The sequence below is a fragment of the Dacryopinax primogenitus genome (assembly GCF_000292625.1).
Source record: "Dacryopinax primogenitus strain DJM-731 SS1 chromosome Unknown DACRYscaffold_23, whole genome shotgun sequence".
NCBI classification, from domain to species: Eukaryota; Fungi; Basidiomycota; class Dacrymycetes; order Dacrymycetales; family Dacrymycetaceae; genus Dacryopinax; species Dacryopinax primogenitus.
In genome coordinates this window covers 155507-175428 of record NW_024467220.1, presented here as the reverse complement: position 1 = coordinate 175428, position 19922 = coordinate 155507, and the positions used below count along the sequence as shown (strand labels likewise).

General features: G+C 53.4%; 8 protein-coding genes across 8 annotated transcripts; 4 read left to right on the top strand and 4 right to left on the bottom strand.

The window, feature by feature from the left end:
- On the bottom strand, positions 1 to 553 carry DACRYDRAFT_119427 (uncharacterized protein). The gene is made up of 2 exons (XM_040770785.1): positions 484 to 553; positions 1 to 431 (listed from the first exon to the last, which is right to left on the bottom strand). The coding sequence occupies exons 1-2, from the start codon at positions 500 to 502 to the stop codon at positions 139 to 141; spliced, it is 312 nt and encodes a 103-aa protein (XP_040624196.1). The 5' UTR covers positions 503 to 553; the 3' UTR covers positions 1 to 138.
- Positions 554 to 2107: 1554 nt separating this feature from the next.
- On the bottom strand, positions 2108 to 3762 carry DACRYDRAFT_18708 (uncharacterized protein; the record flags this gene model as incomplete). The annotated part of the gene is made up of 5 exons (XM_040771383.1): positions 2108 to 2484; positions 2534 to 2861; positions 2924 to 2983; positions 3112 to 3222; positions 3277 to 3762. The coding sequence occupies 5 exons, from the start codon at positions 3760 to 3762 to the stop codon at positions 2108 to 2110; spliced, it is 1362 nt and encodes a 453-aa protein (XP_040624195.1).
- A 2927-nt stretch (positions 3763 to 6689) lies between these two features.
- On the bottom strand, positions 6690 to 7001 carry DACRYDRAFT_111840 (uncharacterized protein; the record flags this gene model as incomplete). Its single annotated transcript, XM_040769296.1, has 3 exons — positions 6690 to 6816; positions 6878 to 6929; positions 6989 to 7001. 3 exons carry the CDS (start codon positions 6999 to 7001, stop codon positions 6690 to 6692), a joined length of 192 nt encoding a protein of 63 aa, XP_040624194.1.
- A 3520-nt stretch (positions 7002 to 10521) lies between these two features.
- Positions 10522 to 11604, bottom strand: DACRYDRAFT_25100 (uncharacterized protein). Its single transcript, XM_040774009.1, has 2 exons — positions 11372 to 11604; positions 10522 to 11325 (listed from the first exon to the last, which is right to left on the bottom strand). Exon 2 carries the CDS (start codon positions 11310 to 11312, stop codon positions 11130 to 11132), a length of 183 nt encoding a protein of 60 aa, XP_040624193.1. The 5' UTR covers positions 11313 to 11325; positions 11372 to 11604; the 3' UTR covers positions 10522 to 11129.
- A 114-nt stretch (positions 11605 to 11718) lies between these two features.
- Positions 11719 to 14426, top strand: DACRYDRAFT_119426 (uncharacterized protein). The gene is made up of 4 exons (XM_040770784.1): positions 11719 to 11731; positions 11786 to 12837; positions 12950 to 13124; positions 13175 to 14426. The coding sequence occupies exons 2-4, from the start codon at positions 12085 to 12087 to the stop codon at positions 13900 to 13902; spliced, it is 1656 nt and encodes a 551-aa protein (XP_040624192.1). The 5' UTR covers positions 11719 to 11731; positions 11786 to 12084; the 3' UTR covers positions 13903 to 14426.
- Positions 14427 to 17091: 2665 nt separating this feature from the next.
- On the top strand, positions 17092 to 18436 carry DACRYDRAFT_119425 (uncharacterized protein; the record flags this gene model as incomplete). The annotated part of the gene is made up of 5 exons (XM_040770783.1): positions 17092 to 17341; positions 17391 to 17525; positions 17581 to 17600; positions 17764 to 18231; positions 18281 to 18436. The coding sequence occupies 5 exons, from the start codon at positions 17092 to 17094 to the stop codon at positions 18434 to 18436; spliced, it is 1029 nt and encodes a 342-aa protein (XP_040624191.1).
- Positions 18437 to 18611: 175 nt separating this feature from the next.
- DACRYDRAFT_119424 (uncharacterized protein) lies at positions 18612 to 19642 on the top strand (the record flags this gene model as incomplete). Its single annotated transcript, XM_040770782.1, has 2 exons — positions 18612 to 18989; positions 19039 to 19642. The coding sequence occupies 2 exons, from the start codon at positions 18612 to 18614 to the stop codon at positions 19384 to 19386; spliced, it is 726 nt and encodes a 241-aa protein (XP_040624190.1). The 3' UTR covers positions 19387 to 19642.
- A 25-nt stretch (positions 19643 to 19667) lies between these two features.
- On the top strand, positions 19668 to 19883 carry DACRYDRAFT_111836 (uncharacterized protein; the record flags this gene model as incomplete). The annotated part of the gene is made up of 2 exons (XM_040769295.1): positions 19668 to 19686; positions 19739 to 19883. Coding segments are annotated over 2 exons (164 nt in total), but the record flags the coding sequence as incomplete, so codon positions are not given.
- Positions 19884 to 19922: the final 39 nt, after the last annotated feature.

Genomic DNA, 19922 nt, shown 5'->3' with positions numbered 1-19922 from the left:
TCATGAGGTATGATACAGTGGTATAGCACAGAGGTGACCCGAAGCCTGCTTCTTGTACATATGTCAATCACTCAACCAGTCGTCCATCGTCGCAAGCCGCCGTTACAGGCGTCGAACAATAGCCCCCTCAATACGGTATTAGCGCCGTTGTTGCGGGAACATAACCAGCCGGATAGCCCACCATGCGGGGTCATAACGTCCACCGTAATCATGGAGATATCCGAGGCCGTCCCGGTAATGGTACGGATACTGGGCAGGAATCATTCCTGTCGCCGGATAGGCGTACCCCATCCCGTAGTTGCCATAGTACGGGTGTCCCATCGCACCCATTGCGCCCATGCCGTTCATGCCGTTCATGCCATAGGTCCCGTAGGTGCCGTATGTTGCAGCGTACGTTGGGTAGGTGTTATATGAAGGGTAGTATGGCATATCTAGAAGACAAAGTCAGTCTAGGCGATTGAACAGGGTGCTGCTAAGACTCACAACCTCCGTAGTAACTCATATTTGGGAAGGTATTTGTTGGATAGAAGATATTGATATGATACGGTGTAATGAAGATAACAATGGTACAGAGGATCGATGCAATCGTGAAGAACGCGGGCTGCCGCTCATTCTGTTCTTTTAAGCGTTTAGTCGGAGCAACCAGAGAGACGGGCAGTTCCGGCGCCAAGGCAAGGGGTAAAGGCAGTCCAATTGCCAGGACGCGTGATTGGACACGCGAGCCAGTGTGAAACAGATTAGACAATCAACCTGTGCCCGGTATTGCAAGGAAATGTACTGCAGTCCGACGGACGGATCATCAAGCACACGACACGTCCTCCATTGGCGACGGTCCGCATCCTTCCGCCCCCGGAGCCGTAATTCCGACCCCCATTTTCGGTACCTTCCCCAGAATCATGAGCGTGACGCGGATTTGTCGACAGCTTCTCAAATCTCCATTCTGGATTGACTTGGCATTGATGTTCTTGTGTGCCTTTTAGGATATGAAAGAAACGTTCTCTCGAAATTGGAGCGCGGTCTATGCAAGCCTCAATATGAGCCTCTTTCATCATTGATACGCCTGGCTTCTACTTGGTTCTGGCAGCGCCTGAATAGATCTGTCTCCCTGCTTCCTTCACAACGTCGAAAGATCGCGCATAGCGTAGGGGTCGCAGCGACACGTCTTGTCCATGCATATGCAGAAATTGATGCAGCAGCATGTGCACGTCGACATCGAACATCGCGTTCTCGATGACGTGAAATGGCCCGCAGACGAGTTCGTGGTTCTAAGAGAACGTTTCACGGTGACGTATATTGTAGTTTTTCGACTCCCGATCCTACTGAAGAGGCCTCAGGGGCAAAGCTGCAGGAGTACGACAATACCGGAATCGGATGCGACGCGGCCGAGGCGTATATATACGTGGTGCATAATGCCTATAGCTTCAGCCATAATCGTCTCTGTGTGAGGGTCTGATGAAGGAACAGATAATGATGTACATCTCACGTACCCATGGATAGTATGGAATCAAAGCGCTTCTCTCGAAATGCCTCGGCCAATGCGAGCGCAGCTGTTCTCCTTGCTGGAGAAGAGCGGCGGCCCTGACATCATCACACAACGACTGATCTATCTGTATGCTGCTCTTGGCCACACCTACGAGAGTTTGGACCGCGCTGAATTTATCAAACACTTCTTGTTCCTGGAGTTGCTCGAGGACAGTCGCGCTTAAGCTAAGCTGGTTGTGTCCACTTTCTATCAACATGGAGTCTTGCCGGTTCGGAAAAGGGGGCGGTCACTCCATTGAACCTGCTGGCCGTTTATATATACTCGAACTCCCTTTCTCATTCTCCAATCGGCAATTTCCGAGACGCATTGCGACAATACGAAGAATACTGTGCCGTCTATCTCCCTGTACGGGCTATCACCGCAACGGACAGGCGATCAGTCTCGAATAGTCTTCCACGTATATGCGTCTGGTACTACTTTATTACAATGGGAGTGGAAATACCCCTTTGGACATCAAGGAGGAAACGACGTTGGGCATTAATCGTTGAAGTCGTCATCGTTGAAGCATGCAGTCTCCTCACACTCATTCAGGTTTCGAGGTATACCAGCATCTCCAACATGTTTCTACAGCTCGTCTCCCACCACGGTGCCATCAGTACCGATCGTGGTAGCAGCGTCAAAGATGTCGTCATCCTCTGGTGCATTCTTATCTTGTCCACCGCCGCGATACCACTTGTCGAGACAATTGCCGCAGCGAACCGCGCAGATTTGGGTGGAAACAATACAAGATCTGACCATGTCTCGCATGCAGCTGAGCGGAGTGGAAATGGAACAACCACCCTTGCCCTCGGTAACGCTGAGCATACTGTCCTCGGTACCCCTGCGCTGGACTTGCGGGTTGATGATTGGCATAGGCGTCGACGCGTAGAGGAACGCAGAATGACGCGTAGGAGGGTCATGTATGCGCGGTTTAACATTCGCCGTCGTCGACTGGATGACATCTACACGCAATGAACATTCGAAGCAATAAACAAGATCAGCACTATTTACCGATGCTCAGGATTGGTAGGAAATCTTGGGCATAACAAGCCTTCGCCAATACCACGGTGAGGAACAGGTGTCCATCACGGTTTAGCAGTTCTGCGGCATTCTTCGGATCGCAAAGAGACTGGTCGATGTCGGTGCTGCTTTGAGCGACTGCAACCAGAGTCTGCACGGAATCGAAGTTGGTTAATGCGTCGACCGCCTGCAGGTGGGCCAATACACGCTCGTTGAATGTCGGGATGACGTTTTGCATAGCTAGTTGTGGCGAAAGGAGAAGGAGAGGCGGATGTTCTTGAGCCAGGATTAGAAGGTTTATATAGTGTTCATCCATATCCTGTGGCCAGACCACGCTAGAAGAAACGCGCTTAACCGCGCCTTCTTTTGCACCACGCTTACCCGCATTTCCGGAGTGATGTTAATGACTCCCACCGCCGCGTGTCGTGCGAATGGTCTTTTCTATTTAATGTGGCGATCGTCACAAACTTGAATTTCGACCACAGACCTTGCACCTCCCAATATCCAACATGTCAAGCCCTTCCCGGTCTCAGCATTGTCGCAACCGCATAACCAGCTTCGGTCTTTACCTTTTTGAGAGCATCATGACAGGCAGCCCGGCGGTCGCGAGTAACACCATCATCACCTCCCCTCCCGTTTCCGTCTCTGGCTTCGGCCTCTCCAAGTCGAACTCCCACAGCCTATTAGGGGGTTCTGTCATGCAAGCTACCGCGACTTTGGTCTCGATATCTTACCCAGTTTTTACCTCCTGGCTCCCGCTGGCTCGGGGGACGGCTTCCACGCGTGGAAGCAGTTTTCCGCCTGACCTCACGCGATACGGTGAAACAGACGAGCCTATGTTTGATCCCCCTTCGTACACACCCCACGATACGCATGGATTTGACTATCCGTTTTATTACGAGAGTCATCCTATCGATGATGCGCTCCCCACGTATCGCAGGCGTGAACGACTTCCCCCTTATATCGCCCACCCAGACAGCTAGACGGCTTCCCCGGTTGTACGAGCCTCTGTCGCCGGTAGCCTCGATATGGAGGAATTCCTCAGGACTGTCCGAGCTATCCTTGCATGTAGATATCCCGAAGGCGACTTTGATCCTAATTACATCGATTGGGAGGAAGTGCTCAGGATTGTCCGACCGTTGCTCGATAATGAAAGGTCGGCAGGCCCAAGCGATTCGAACCTTCCTTCCACCAGGGCTTAGTACTCTCTTGATGACCATTATTTTTCAACCTAGGTTAGAGTTTGGAGGAGGCTGAGAGGTGATGCAGTCACCGTTCCTTTGTATGTCTCTTAATGAAATACGGTGGATGGATGGAGGTCGATAACTGGAACCCCCTGCAACGCTTATCGCGCCTGTTCTGATTAACCGGCACGAGGGGTTGATCGGCTTGAGTTTTGAATGACTGAACATTCTTCCATACGCCCGGTCGTCGCGTAACCCAAGTTGTCGTAGGAACAGTGCCAGTGAAGAGTAAAAACACAAGACACAGTTTGATCATAATAATGGCAGAATTGTTGGCCAGTTGTTCCGATTTTTAAAAAAAGTAAAACTTTGATGGCAAATGGGTTCGCTTGTGTTCAAAGGCTTGATTGTGTGACGAGAAAGAGCGCCGCCGTTTGTGAAATATGGCAAGAGCTCTGACGACGTCAGAAGCAACCCGTCATACCTAGTAAAAGATTGCAAATAGGGCGCAACACAGTGCGCGACCAACTTGTCTACCGTACGCGTCAGCGACATTTACCAGCATCTGCGGGGAAAGACGCACTGGAGGCTTCTAACATTTGGTCGACCGCTGGCTCGAACATGATGCAGAAAACTGGCCCTCTGTTCGAAATAACACCAGGTCTCCGACACGGCGACGGTATCAAAGAGCGGTGACCTCCTCTCGAGCCATCAGCGCGCCAAGCACCGTAAGAGGGCACTAAGAAGCGCCAATTCTGCCAGGCAATACGGAACGCCGTTCCTAGAAACCGGTTCTCGGTTGGGCAAGAAACGCACACGCCCTGTCGGGATCTTCCAACGTTTGGTCGACCGCTGGCACGCTATGTATACGCGAGTGCGAAGAGGAGGCTAAGAAGGTGGCAAGGGGCACGCGGGTGATGTCCCCAGCTGTCTAATCGGTGGGCGACGGCGAGTGCGACGTGTTGGGTTGGTTGAGGGGGAGTACTTGGGAGCGAGGTGACTTCTGCGTCTTGTACGACAACCACAAAGGTCAGTAGCCGTTGATCGTTCGTATCACAGCACACTCACACATGCGCCCCACGGCCTCGTATTCCCCCGCCTGCCAGGTTAATCTCAGCAGCCCTTCCATCCACGGCCTTCTCTCTAACAGACGCATTCCATTCTCCAAATTCCCCAGCTCCTGAGGTAACCAGGAACAGGTCTCACTAATAGATAGCAAGGTGAACAGCACATCGAAGGCGGGGTTGAGAGGGTAGGCGCTTGGGAGAGCCTGAGAGTACAGGTGGACTCGATGTGCGATTGGGGATTGATAAGCGAGGGAGAAGAAGATGGGTCTGATAAGATAGAAATGAGAGCTTCCTTTGGCGAGTTGGAGGCATACATTCGGAAGTTGGGGATCGTCAGAGGTCGTGAAATGCCCAGGTTAAGCCAAGCGGGTAACTATTTGACTTTGCGTGGTGTTGCCAGTCTTGACCAGTAGGCGAAGCCCTTGGACTTGAAGCTATGTGCCGACCCTATACTTTGTCTTCTTCCGCATATAAGGATTACTGTCTGGGGATGCTACAGGAATGCCCAGGTCGAGAGTTGGCATGCGGGACGTTGCAGGCGGGGAGCATATACAAGATAGTACGGTCACTGTTTCCCTTGGAATGACATGGCAAACGCTGTTCCCTATTGATTCATCTGCACAATGAGAGGCATTAAGAAATCTTACAAAACATCTAGACCGCAAAATCGTGTGGAATGTGGTGAACATGCGAGGTAGAAAAACAATGGGCGGACGCAACCCCTAGATCCTAGTGAAATAGCAAGAACAGGTGGGTCCCTCGCCGCCAGTTCGATGGTGCAGTGGTTAAGGTCACTGGGGTTACTATATCGTGAACCCACATAGACGTTGGGGTCGCTCGTTCGATTCCCATCTGTGGCTCCGAAACGAGATAAAACTATCGTGCCCGCGACTATTTTTTTTATTTCGCTCAGTTCGCATTCAAATATCATCTGTTGAAATAGAAAGTGTTTAACCTTTTATTGGCTCCAACTTTTATTAATGAGAAAATGCGATCTATAATACTGTTGTTGTTCATTGCGTGCTTGGGATGTTTTTCGACAAAAATGTCTCGGAGCCGAGGGGGTGAAACTCCGTCGCAAAGACGCGACGTGACAAGGACTGAGCACGCTTTGACGTATCCTAGACTGGTGCCCTTACTGTTGTTGTATACATGTCGTGTTCAGGCGCTGCTCAGGCGACATTTTCATGAAATACGCAAGGTCAAACATGTTCGCTCAAGCTGAGGAGACCTCTGATGGCATGTCCAGCTCCCTGCACGCACCACTCGCCATCACCCAACGCTAAGCAAGCAGGGACTTCCCCGGCCCTTTCGCTGCCGCACGATCTTCACCCTCCTCAAGCTGCTGTATAGCCTCCCAAGATGGACCGAGTTTCCGCAAATCCGACAAGGGGCGTGGCGCCTTCTCCTGGGAGCGGGTTTCTTGGGATGGTGTTCAATGACAACTCGATCCCGTCGAGCGAGCACAGTACTAGGTTGACTCATTTTCAGACTAATTGGGAAGTAGGCGGATGTATCTACACAACCACAGGTTTGCGATCTCGTGATTGCTGAGGGTGTCATGTCGTCCATAACGCACAAACTTCGAGAAAGCCGATCGTCAATCTGGTGGAACAAAGACGGTTGCGCGTAGATGGCAATCGCTATAGGTTGAATCTGCAATGCCCCTCAGCTTCTCTTAATGGCTCGTCAGCCCCGCCGGTAGGATTGACGTCACGGATAATGCTGGAACTCTGGAATCTCATTTCTTCATACGAGGACTGTGCAGTGCATACAAACAGAAGCCAGATTCCGAGAAAGTGTACCAAAGCTACCCTAAGAAGCTGGAGACCAATAGAGAGACGTTGTTTCTTCCTTCCAGGGACCAAAGAACTCGTATGTGTCCGTCAAAGCCTACTAGTGCTTGGTCTGGTCACCGCGTTTCAGGAAGTGGCCGACAAACTGAGAGACGCCCGGCCTGAGCACGTTCCACTTATCGGGCCTGCCAGAGCTCTGGAGCCACCTCTGGCGACGTTCATTGTTCCTGTAGAGAGATGTTGCCGTCAGGGGATGTTATGATATTTCAGACGTAGGTAGTCACTGACATCACGTCGGAGATGGAGCGCTTGCGGGGCTGGGTCGGGTTGGAGGTGTTAGCTATACGTCGAGATAGGGATGAATTTCTGTTCATACAAGCAATGGAAGGAGGAACGTACCAGGAGAAGACATGCTGATTGTGTTCTAGTGCTAGTTGTCGGGGGAGAAATCTCTAGCCCTACCCTCCCAGGCTCCCATTATCGAGCATTTTATAGACTCCCATCATCTCACTCGACGCGCATATGGATGCGCCCGCCATCTACTTCTACTTCTTCAGATAGCTGGCATCCTTAGGCCGCACATGTCCTCGGCAACAAGATGCTTCGGCATCCAAATAAAGTGGCCGCGGGCAGGTTGTTGCCGTCGAAGTGTGGGCGAGTCCAACGAGAGGTTAGGTGCTGGGACAAAGAATCCTTTCAAGGAAGCTGAGAGCCCTACGACCGCGGCGTGTGCTTCATCCCAAGTGACAGGATCAAAGCTTGAGCAGGTCAGCAGGCGTTCTAGCTCAACACAGAAGTTAGAAGCGTAAGATCGTTCCCCCACGGCAAGTTGCGAAGCAAATGTCGGGGTTCGGCATCACTCGGCGAATAAAGCGGTAGAACGACGCGTGTCCAGCCCCACTCGTGAAGGATTCAGGAGGAATAATACAGGCTGAAAGAGGGTACAACCAACTGCCTTAGCGTGTATCCTCTGGTTATCGTTCGTGGCCTCAGTGCTATTGCGAGCACCCACTGCATGATGTTTGGATAACCACCGACAATCCGTGGATGACCCGTGGCCGTAGGCACATGAAAGCGGGCGGATGCCCCCTATTAGTAATCTCCCTTGACCAGCGCGGTAACCGGTTCCAACTCGTTCGAGAATCCTTCCTAGCCAAATAAAGACAGCCTTCCCCCGTTCTCAGGCACAGCACCGTTTTCTTCAGACAAGGTCGAGAAGTTTCGGCAACCTGACTTTCGAGTGGGAGGCTATCCACCCTTGGCTAATGGGTGCCGGGGAATGGGTAATAGCACCGTCCACAGTCCACGGCCTACGGATACGATAGTGTATTAGATGAGCAGGGGCCGAAACAGAACGCAATGAGAAACAAGTGCATTTGATTTGCCGGGATGAGCTAGCCACCATTGTCCGAGATCCGAGGTAGGAATCATGCGGTAGCAGCTGTGCGCCGCCGGTGAGATTCTGAGCGAGCCAAGAAGCAGCCCCTAACATCGGCGACGATATCAGGGTTCGTAATGCTGTTCGCGTGCAATGGCTGTCGGTTCTGGGAGCTTAGTCGGCATTTGGACAATCAGTGTCGAGGGATGCACGAGCATTGGGGATTGATAATGCACCAAATGCGGCATGCATGGCTGTACGTAGATCAGAACCGGGATAGAACTATAGAACTCGATGATAACGACTAACCGGCAACACGACGAACAGAAGGATCAGAGCTCGACTGGCTGACACCGGAGCCCTGGACTGCTCCGACTAAACGGGAACTTGCGACGTTAAAGTGGGCCAGCGCACAGCCGGTGAGGGCAGGTAATCAAGGGGCGAAGGAAGTGAAGCCAAAAGGATGATTTCGTCTATAGCTCGGTAAGTAACCCTCGTGGAAGGCCTACTCCCTATGGTAGCTTGGTGATGGTCGTCACTGCCATCACGGTAGCGTGTTAATGGCTTTGATAGTCCGGGGCACAGCTGCCTCCACAAAGCGGAAGACGGGCAATCTCTTCACAGTCTCATCTTTCAAGTCGGCGTACGGTCCGCATCCAGGAAGATCCTACGACAGAAAGACGGAGACGCTAGTCAGATGTCGAGGGCCGCACAATCACAGCCGCTGGAAGATGGAAATGTGTTGGATCAAAGACGGCAAATATCACCTCCACCGCGTGTGTGCTAGAAAGCTAGTACAATCAACACGGCCAACCGAGTGCGGCAGTGAGATTAAGTGTGGACGCGAGTCAAGTCAGACAATAGGAGGCGAGGCTGTAAACGTCCCTGGAAGGCCCCTCGCTGCTGTAGCGTGTGATCGTCATCGCTCCAGGCGGAGTTGCGCTCGCTGAGCCGAGGGAGGGTGGGACCACCTCACAACCTGGGAATCGAGGGTTCTAATCCGGTGAACGGTCCATGCTGAGCAAGACCGATCCCCACCGAGACACAAAGAGATTAGATGAACAGAAGATCGAGTAGTGCGCGAACAGGTCACATCAGCACGGGGTCGGAACCGTGCTCGAAATGAGGTCCAAGGTGTGCGGGTAAGAAGTCCAGCGCGCTGAACGACGAGGCGGTGACATCAAGGGCGGACGATGGGAAGCGCCGTCTCCGGACATTCATAGATCCGCGTTTGAGTCATCGCCTCGGCCCGTGATCGGGGCTGAGCTAGCAGATGCGGTCTTGCGTACCCAGCAACTCGGGCACTGTCGTTATAGCGTGTCAAGAGAAGACTTCCCAGCTTTGCTTTACCAGTAATCATGGCCGCGGCCTGCAAGCAGACAACGAACGATTTAGCAAAACCAGCTCAGCACGGCATTTGCACAGCCGCTATCTCCCCTCCGAACCATGTTGTCCGAGCCGAACCCACGTTCTCAAACCGCCGAAGCCCACCGAGTCCCGGGGTCCGTGCCCCCGAACTCGGCCCCAAATCCCGGGTCCCGATTGTGCCGGACCCCGTCGGCGAGCCCCCCAAACGCCCGAAACTGATCCAGATCCAGGGATCATCACGTTCCCCCTCGCCTTGTGGCAGGCGCAGGGAGAATGGACGGGAAGTTTGGCCGGGGCGAACGGGGACTGACTGGTGTGGAAAAAAGGGGTAAACGGGAGGAAGCGGGAGCCGGCTGCCGGGCCTGGAACTGGACTGGGGGACGTGTGTGGATCGGCGACTGCCCGGGCTACGCCCCGAGGGTCGCCGAGCGAAGCATTTTCCTTCTCCTTGCCGGTGGGTTCTTGCCACGCGTTTGATGAGAAGATGGGGATGTTGACCTCGGAGCAACTAGTGTCGCTGCTGGCGTTGCCCTCTGCGGGAAGTATGTTTCTATCTCCTTTCCAGGCAAGTGATGGCCAGCGCTAGGTGTGTGGTGGTGTGTGGTGTGGCGACAGGGATTGTGTGTGTGGCGCGTGGCGGAGCGGGTCGTCTTGCGGATTGAGAGAACAGGGAGAGGGGCTTGGCACGTGCGCTTACATATCGGTGGTAGAACGCCGTTGGGGGACAAAGGTCGTGTGCGTCTGAGCATGGGCAGCGCCGATGACGATGACGATGGCGACGCGTGACTTCTGCCCGGTGGGGGGGAAACGGGAGCGGGTACGATGTCCTCCCACGGAGCCGGTATAAGGGTGGTTTCGGACTCCGCGCTTCCGGAATTTGCGTGTTGTGTGGCTGGGTGCTGGAGGTGTCAGGGGGATGTGCATGGAGGGAGCACGGGCGGGGAGGTTAATTGTCTAACCTGAGGTATGCTGACAGGCAAGGGATGGGATCTCGGGGCACAGGACAGCGGACGAAGGTGAGGGCTTATGTGGCACGGGGACTGGGGAAAGGAGCTGTGCTGGCCGATCTGACGTTCCCATCCGGTAGCCGCGCACGCCGCACGACGCAGCCGACGGAACCGGAGCGAGCTGGGGAAAAGGGGGCCCTGATTGTGTGCAAGCAAGCAAGCGGCGGGTTCGGCGGTGGCTTGTGCTTCCCTTTAGTGCTTGGTGCGGCGCCCGCTGGTTGGTGGTTTAACCAGGAGAAGGATGTAAGTGATGATATTAGGGTAGAGAGATGTCGGCGCGGGAGATGTCGGGCCGATGCGCCGGACCGCCGAAAGGGGTGGAATCATTTGGTGGTGTGTTATTGCCGGGGAGGAGAATTTGGTGAGGAGAACAAAAGGGCAAGGCCGAGTGTTACGCCGTTAGTCCGGTCTCCGATCCGTTCCATTTGTTCTCGGCATCTGCCGGAGTTACCAAATATGGCGATGCTCACCGTACACCGCCGTTCACACTGCTCAGAGTTCCTCTCTTTCACCCGCAGTAGACTCACCGCTTCCTGTCCCTCTTTCTCCTCCTCCTCCTCCTCCTCCTTCTCTACCACCACCATCATCATCATTCATATCTGCTTAACTATCCCTACTCAAACTGATATACTATTATAACATTCTGCATGATCACTCAATGGATTCCCTAAAACGTCGTGCTCATTCCCCACCCCCACGCGAACCTTCCGCTCTCAGGCGCCGTCTCACCCCGCTCGACATCTCCGACGCAGACCACCGCTCACTCGACGAGCTCGTCCTCCTCCGCTTAGAGCGCTATCGTGCTGCAACTACCTTCGACGCCATCAAGACCCTCGTAGCGCTCGTAAAGACCTGTGTGGACTTGGACCCCAGCCTCGCAGATATAGACGCTGCGAGCAGGCTGTTGGACGAGCGGGAGGAACTCGAGATGCTCCTCATGGTCGGGTGGGAAGGCAGGGAATTCAAACATGTTCGAAATCATCGTTAGTCCTCTTCCCCCTCCCTTCCGCACCCACTCACACGCCATAGCCGCACTCCGCAGAAAATTGGAACGAGAGTACTCAGACGTCCGCGCTTCCCCATCCCCCGTTAGACGCCCACTCACGTCGCCGCAGAGCGTCCAAGCGCGCTGGGAATCCGAGGCATCCGTTGATCAAGGCCCTGTCCCTCTTCCCCCTCTCCCCCCTCGTTCACCAGAGGACCAAAAGCCCCGTCCGCTGGATGACTCTTACGCCCTCCCTATGCCCCACTCACATATGTCCGTCCCTCTCCCTCCTCCGCAGTCACCCGGGCAACAGCAGGATATCCGCGGATCGCAGTATTACGGTCCTCGGCTGGATAGCGAGGAGCCTGGACCCAGCAGGCCGAAATGGAATGCTCTTCCCGAGCGTGCGTCCCCTACGCTGTTGAACGACGGGCGGGCGGCTACTGACCGGCACCCAGATCCATCATATCACGAAGAGATCGACGAATTGGAGGAAGACGATGCGCATCTTTCTGCCTACCCATCCTATCCTCTCCCCTCCCCCGTCTACCCTACAGGCGCCGCTCCCACCCCCCGCCGCCGATCCTACGTCCCCACCTCTGCCCGTGCGGCCCAACTTGAAGAACGTGCTTCCCGCTCAACAGGCATAGTCAAAGTTGCCGACGCGAGGTGTAAGCGGTGCATTGCCCGGGGCATCCCGGAATGCACGATCTACAAGTCTACTCGTACGCCAAATAACGGGCGGGTCGCGTGCCACATGTGCCAGAAGATGAAGGTGAAATGCGAGTGGGAACGGAATCCGAATGATACACTTTCCACCGCCGTGAGGGAAGGTCCGATGCTCCCTCCGGGCATGGAGATGTCGAGCTTGCAAGCGGAGCAGATGGACATGCGGGAGCGGGAGCGGGAGCTGGAGCCTACAGCGACACTGGGCTCCCAGGGATACGACCAAAAGCCCAACCGGATCTGGGAGAGAGATTACGAGCCCACCGCGAGGAATATGCATTCTCATCATGCGCATCCGCACTCGCACATGCAAGACTTGCCACATCCCCATTCAAACGAACTCGACCGCTCCGATATTGGACTCCCACTTCCCCTTCCCCTTCCCCTTCCTCTACCACTGCCGATGCCTATGACACTCCCTCTACCAATTCCCATGCAAATGCCGGAGGACCGCTACCCCGAGACGGTGTCCAACTCGGCCTCTGTCTCCTCAGGCTCTGCAAGTGCGAGCTCATTCTCTACTGAAGGCACACCCTCCTTCGGCTTGGAACAAGAAGACATCAAGCCTCTTACTGTGTTATCTTCGGCCCCGCAGGGGGGACAGGGGAGCACAATGGTCGTACCCCAACCGCCGCTGGCGCAAGTACAGGAGATGGGGTTGGGGTTGGGAGTGCCTGCGGCTGGTGCGGCGGGAACGGGGGAGAGGACGAGTCCGGGAGGGAAGAAGCGGAGAGGGCCAAAACCGCCTATGACGCAGGTCATTAGGAGGGTTGCTGTGATCAAGGTGCGTTTCTGCAGTCAATTATTCCCTTTTTGGAAAGCGAGCTCTTTTGCGAGCTTTTCGGAAGTGGAGATGTTTTATGTGATTCGTGCGCATGGCTAACGCGTGCCTACAGACTGGGGCAGCGAGGTGCGACTACTGCCAGAAGAAGAAGTGGGATAAGTGTACCATCTCCACTACGGCGATGAAGGCTTGCCAGGCCTGTCATCGGATGAAACAGCGCTGTCAGTGGAGCTTGTCTGTCGGCGTCGGGGCGGATAAAGGCATGACGGAGGAGGTCAAGGTGGAGCGTAAGTCTTCCCTCAGCGACCGAGGCCTTGACTGATTTGCCGGTTTGCAGTGGATGAGCCTGTGTATGCGCAGTATCAGCCTGAAGAGCAGCCTGAGAGTCCTGAAAGTACAGGCACTGGTACGGGCACGGGACCCGCTTCCCAGGGGAACGGCTATCACCAAGAGCGATATGAGGACAACCTTGCTTATCCTCCGGAGTACGAGGGGACGAACGGCTATACCCAGCCTGAGTACTCCAGCGCACCGATGTCGAAGGGCTACGCTCCCGATCCCTATCCGCAACACTCGCATCCGCACTCGATCCCCGTCAACCAGTCCTACGAACGGGCGGAACCGAGTACCTACACACCCCACACGCGTGGTCTTCCCCTGAACGAGTCGTACGAACGCGGACGGGAGCCCGCCCCCCTCCGCTCTAGGCTGCCGTCGAACGAGTCTTACGAGAGGGCAGACACGGCTTATTCATTTCAACGACGGGCAGCGTCGGGAGGGTACGACAGGTCCGAAAGCGCGAGTTATTCGGATGGACTATCCCGTCCTGCTTCTGGCGGGCGGCATCTGGGGCAGCCGCAGGCGATGGTGGAGCACTATCCCCCTAAAGGGATGGACGCGCTCCTCGAGCCTGGACCTGGGCTGGGGTCGGGACCAGGCCGACAGGATAGCAGCAGCAGTTTGTCGACCCCTGGCAGCGCTGAGAGCTTTGCTCCGCGAGTGGAGGATGGATCGGAGAGGCCGGAACAGCAGCAGGCGCAGATATGGTCGAAAGTTGTTGATTGAGTGGGTCGAGGAAAGCACGATGCGTGTCGGTTTTGGAGTCGTGGTCCTTCGTGGTCGGATGCTGCCCGTATACCCTTGGAAGAGGTTTGGATGGATGAGAGACGTGGATGGAAGACGAAATCGGTCGTCGTGTCGCTTTATCGAGCTGTGTTTCGTGAGTGATGAGGGAGGGAGGAAAGTAGAGGGTCGTAGTACTGTGTGGGGCAAGCATTGGATGCTGTATTATTTCTTTATTTTTGTGTGACGCACACCGCTTATCAGTTATTATGGGGAACTAGGGAAGAGATGAATGCAATTCAGTTTGCATACTATGATCTGATGCGGGTTGAGCAATTAGGAAAGAGAATCTGCCTCGGGTGATGCGACTTCACCACTTCTGCGCCGGTACGATGCAGATGTCTCAGAAACCGACCACAAAAGAGAAGCACCCAGCATTCTCCCACAGCTCTATTCTTGTTGGCCGTGCGTCAGCAAGACACATAATACGTGCTTGAACATAGTTTTCGTGAAAAATCCAGGTGTAAGAGACGTCAAAGATTAGTATTTGTCCCTTGTCTCGTCTTTGAAGCCGGAGATTCACCTCTCGGCTCCGAGACATTTTTGTCAAATCCATCCCAAGTACGCAATAAACAACAACAGCATTATAGATTTCATTTTCTCAATAGTAGCAGTTGGAGCTAATAAAGATAAAAGCCATTTCTATTTTGACAGATGACGTTTGCATGTGAATTGAGCAAAAGAAATTAATAGTCGCCGGGACAATAGTTTTATCTCGTTTCGGAGCCACAGATGTGAATCGAACGAGCGACCCCAACGTCTATGTGGGTTCACGATATAGTAACCCCAGTGACCTTCACCACTGCACCATGCTACCTGGCGTCGAGGGAGAACCCTATTCTGAACTTTTGACAACCTACAGGGCTCTTGCCTCCGCCTTATAAATTTACCTTTTGCCTCGTATCTTCACCACATTCCACACAACTTGGCCGTCTAGCTGTTGTGAACTGCTCATTAACACCTCTTTCTACAAACTCTAACTACTCAAGACTGAAATTTGCTTGGAAAACGGCTGAGAATTCGACCTGCAGCACTGGATCGTCTCCAACAGTATGCCACTGCATTCCAACTCCCCGCTCGTATATTTGTGTGGCATCCCTATACAAAAAGCCAGGAACAAGAACGAGCAACTGAAGACAGACCCCATTCTATGCGATCCGACTCTTCCTCTTCTCCCTCTGTTATCAAATCCGTCAAGTCCCCCAAGCTGCGGCCCACGCAACATCGCGTTAGATTGCCCCGCTCACCCCCGTTATTATCAACCGCTGTGCCTGGCTATCCCGGAGAGGAAGGAACTTGAATAATGGGAGGTTGAGGTTGGAGAGAAGCTATGGATGGCAAGGGTGCTAAGGAGAGGTCGAAGAGATGTAAATGTGTGAGTCCTCTCCGATACACCCCAGTGTACATCCGAGCAATCGCTGACCTGCTGCAGTGCAACACCCAGACCTCGCTTCTCCCTTCGCCAACATGCCAAACAGTCGACCCATCATGCGGCGCTCCCCATCGCTCCCCGGCCAACAGCTGGTGACATCGTTTCTGCTCCCTTTACCATGTACTCAAGGTCCTCCTCGAACTCGCTTTCAGAAGCGGATCAAATGCTGACAGGTCCGGACAGAGCATGCGCCATTCTTGTCGAACATGAGCATAGACCTTTGGGGACAGTTCTCTTTGCAAGTTGTGCGGCAGAATTAGAATCAGTAGTAGCCTCTCTTGATAAAGGGAAATAGTGTAGTAAGGTGTAGCCGACTAGGTGACGTTTGGCGATATGCGGAGTGCCAGTAGTAGATGCAGGAAGACAACGAGGGACTGCCGAGGAGTTGCCAAGGCTAGCTAGGGTCCCAGATGAGTCAGCGAGTACTTGGCGCTGACTACGTCCCTAGGTGCTGACTCAGAGGTGGTGAGTCAGCAGTGGATGGCCAAACAGAACCTCCCCAAGGCAGATATGTATCCAGACGCGTAACCACCGTGCTGAGGCTGCCCAGAGGTGATAATAGAGCCAGGGTATAAGTCTACCAACCCCGAGTCGCTCACGATGAGCAGCAGCAGACGGGCTGGGGTGCTGATAGAGATTGGATGTAGTTCTACAGCACGCATTTGGATCGCATTTGCTTCTGCATATGCTTCCGCTCCAGTAGTCCCCTACAGGGACGACTATGCGATACTCCGCATCATCTCTGACCATGCTTGGTGGAGCGAAAGTATAACGCGTAGAGCTGAAATGGGCTTTGATTGATAACGTTTCGTGTGAAACCTGACATATAAGCGCCCGAGAATGCGAGGTTTGTGGACTTGAAGCGAGATGTTGTTGGCCCTTTCAGTTGTATGCTTCGTCTCTCCATATCTAGCGCGGTATGTTTACCAAGTCATACGAATGCACCACTCCCCAGTTGGGATACACTACGCTAGTGGAGCTGGAGACCATCAAGTCAAACCGAACATGTTGCATACGAAAGAGTCCAAGGCCGAAAGCCAGAGTGTGAATAGTAGGTAAAACTTCATACTAAACGAGTTGTTCAAAGCGACCAGACGGCCAAGTTGTGTGGAATGTGGTGAAGATACGAGGCAAAAGGTAAATTTATAAGGCGGAGGCAAGAGCCCTGTAGGTAGTCAAAAGTTCAGAATAGGGTTCTCCCTCGACGCCAGGTAGCATGGTGCAGTGGTGAAGGTCACTGGGGTTACTATATCGTGAACCCACATAGACGTTGGGGTCGCTCGTTCGATTCACATCTGTGGCTCCGAAACGAGATAAAACTATTGTCCCGGCGACTATTAATTTCTTTTGCTCAATTCACATGCAAACGTCATCTGTCAAAATAGAAATGGCTTTTATCTTTATTAGCTCCAACTGCTACTATTGAGAAAATGAAATCTATAATGCTGTTGTTGTTTATTGCGTACTTGGGATGGATTTGACAAAAATGTCTCGGAGCCGAGAGGTGAATCTCCGGCTTCAAAGACGAGACAACGGCAACGCTGACCCTTGATGTCTCTTCTACCGGTATCTCTACGTTCAAGTCGGGGAACCTAAGACCGGTTAGAGTCAAAAGCCTTCAAAGAGGATGAGGCGAGCTCCTGTCGGTTTATGCGACATCTGTCTCGCACTGCACGAGTCATCCAACCGCATCACCAGCTATGCAAAACGTCATCCCGACATTCAACGAGCGTGTAATCCTGGCCCACCTGCAGGCGGTCGACGCGTTAACCAACTTCGATTCCGTGCAGACTCTGGTGGCAGTCGCTCAAAGCAGCACCGACATCGACCAGTCTCTTTGCGATCCGAAGAATGCCGCAGAACTGCTAAACCGTGATGGACACCTGTTCCTCACCGTGGTATTGGCGAAGGCTTGTTATGCCCAAGATTTCCTACCAATCCTGAGCATCGGTAAATAGTGCTGATCTTGTTTATTGCTTCGAATGTTCATTGCGTGTAGATGTCATCCAGTCGACGACGGCGAATGTTAAACCGCGCATACATGACCCTCCTACGCGTCATTCTGCGTTCCTCTACGCGTCGACGCCTATGCCAATCATCAACCCGCAAGTCCAGCGCAGGAGTACCGAGGACAGTCTGCGAGGGCAAGGGTGGTTGTTCCATTGCCACCCCGCTCAGCTGCATGCGAGACATGGTCGTCGATGCTTTCGTGAGTTTACCTCCGTCTGCCGTGACTGTCCATGGAATACATAAAAAGGGGGCGCGCCCTCTTTGTTGACGTCCATCTCGCCCATCATGACGCGTGTCAACTCTTCCATCGACCATGTCGACCAAGCGCTCACGACACACCCCGTCTGTCCTGGATCCGGCAGTCCCTGAGTCTTGATGGGAAGATTGCCCGTATCTGGTTTTCCGGCTCGCACACCATGATTGTCTTGGACGATAAGCCTCGCGCGATCATCTTCAAACTCGACGACCAAAGCGCCACAGGGGCTCGGCAGGATGTTCGATACCCCAAGGTTGGACCCCGCCTAGTCAATGGGGAAGACGGCGCTGTTGGCGTCCTTTCCGTCCATAATTGGACGGAAATGGAGTCAATTTGCATTGTGGAATCCGTAGAAGGCCACTCCGGTACAGCGGACAAGAAGAGGTTGACCTTCTTTCCAGTCGTCCACGCTGAAGAATATACTCTCTGGGTCGATTTATCTCGTTCTGTGGATGTACTCGCCGTCAATCGGCATTGGGTCGTGTACCGCCACGAGCAAGGTGATAATCGATTGATCGCCAAGAACATCAACGATAACAGAATAGTGACCTTGGAGCTGAGTGGTCAACAAACCGTAAGTCTCCAAGTGAATTATTTCTGGCACTCGTTCAAATTTCACAAAGGTCTTGCTGAGGAAGGTTGAAGCATGGATTGTCGGGTCGTATCTCCTTGTCGTCAATTACGATCACGCCTGTTTGGAAATATTTGGCGGGTTCGGTACCGAACACCGTGAACCTCCACCCACGCCCAGCATCATTCCCATGGACTATGCCTTCTAACAGTCAATGATGGTGTCAACCCCATTCGGTCCTCAAATCACCCTCCGGTTCGACACTTGTATTTCGATTTTCCTGCTCAAGCAGGCCAGCGACGCCCACAGTGCCCCCCTTTCTGCCCATCCATGTTGGGCGGTGGAGACTTCATACCCGGAGCAAGATGATGAAGTCGACTCGGATGACACATGTATCCGCATTTACTGTCGTAGAGGAGGGCTCTGGGGTTCTTTTCCTGGAACACAGTTTGTCTCGCCCGCATCGGTCCACCTTACGATTTGCGGAGAAGAAGTGGCGGCCTAACGACATCAATGCGGATGTTACGTCGCGGAATGACACGTATGTCGCCCTCCGGTCCCAAGACGAAGACCTGCTTCGTCATGTGGACTTCATACACTATCAAGGGTCCCGACTGTTTTGCGGGCGACAGCACACTTATCTCTGGATGGACATTGATCTACCCGGCGTGCATCAAAATCTGCACCGCGTTCCTTTGATCAATTTGCCTGCTCGTTTGCTGGCTACCGGAGATGCGAACCAGGCAGATGTGCATTCTTTGGTTCGTAATCCGCATTGTCATGTAGTTGGTACTGAGTGGCCTCGAATAGCTCTTGAATCCGTTTACTTCTGATGATCAGAATGCCAAATCACCCGAAGACGATTTCATTGTCCTAGCGCCAAAGGACATTCCACCTCAGTACATGTATGGCGACTGCCTCATCGATTATACCAGCGAGATACGGGCGGTTCCTTTTGGTCTACAATGGTACCTTCGTTTCGGCACCTGCCTCGAGGGCAAGATACAGCTTGCCCTCGTCTGGGACTCCCCTGAATGTCACACAGTCATTTTCAAGGTCACAACCCACTCGCGCGGAACATATTTCCGGCTCGATTGTTCCAGTAACGGCTTCAATCTCCGCCGCAGATTGTTGCTCTTCCAAGCACTGGTCACCTGACTGCAGTACATTTCCTTGCAATACCGGGCACAGGTTGATTGTCTAATCTGTTTCACACTGGCTCGCGTGTCCAATCACGCGTCCTGGCAATTGGACTGCCTTTACCCCTTGCCTTGGCGCCGGAACTGCCCGTCTCTCTGGTTGCTCCGACTAAACGCTTAAAAGAACAGAATGAGCGGCAGCCCGCGTTCTTCACGATTGCATCGATCCTCTGTACCATTGTTATCTTCATTACACCGTATCATATCAATATCTTCTATCCAACAAATACCTTCCCAAATATGAGTTACTACGGAGGTTGTGAGTCTTAGCAGCACCCTGTTCAATCGCCTAGACTGACTTTGTCTTCTAGATATGCCATACTACCCTTCATATAACACCTACCCAACGTACGCTGCAACATACGGCACCTACGGGACCTATGGCATGAACGGCATGAACGGCATGGGCGCAATGGGTGCGATGGGATACCCGTACTATGGCAACTACGGGATGGGGTACGCCTATCCGGCGACAGGAATGATTCCTGCCCAGTA

Bases quoted from the DNA above. Each gene is read 5' to 3' on its own strand.
- DACRYDRAFT_119426 (XM_040770784.1), top strand. From the start codon at position 12,085: ATGTGCCAGAAGATGAAGGTGAAATGCGAGTGGGAACGGAATCCGAAT. The intron at 12,838-12,949 runs GTGCGTTTCTGC...GCGTGCCTACAG, and splicing joins GGAGGGTTGCTGTGATCAAG to ACTGGGGCAGCGAGGTGCGA. The intron at 13,125-13,174 runs GTAAGTCTTCCC...GCCGGTTTGCAG, and splicing joins GGAGGAGGTCAAGGTGGAGC to TGGATGAGCCTGTGTATGCG.
- DACRYDRAFT_25100 (XM_040774009.1), bottom strand. From the start codon at position 11,312: ATGTTTGAATTCCCTGCCTTCCCACCCGACCATGAGGAGCATCTCGAG.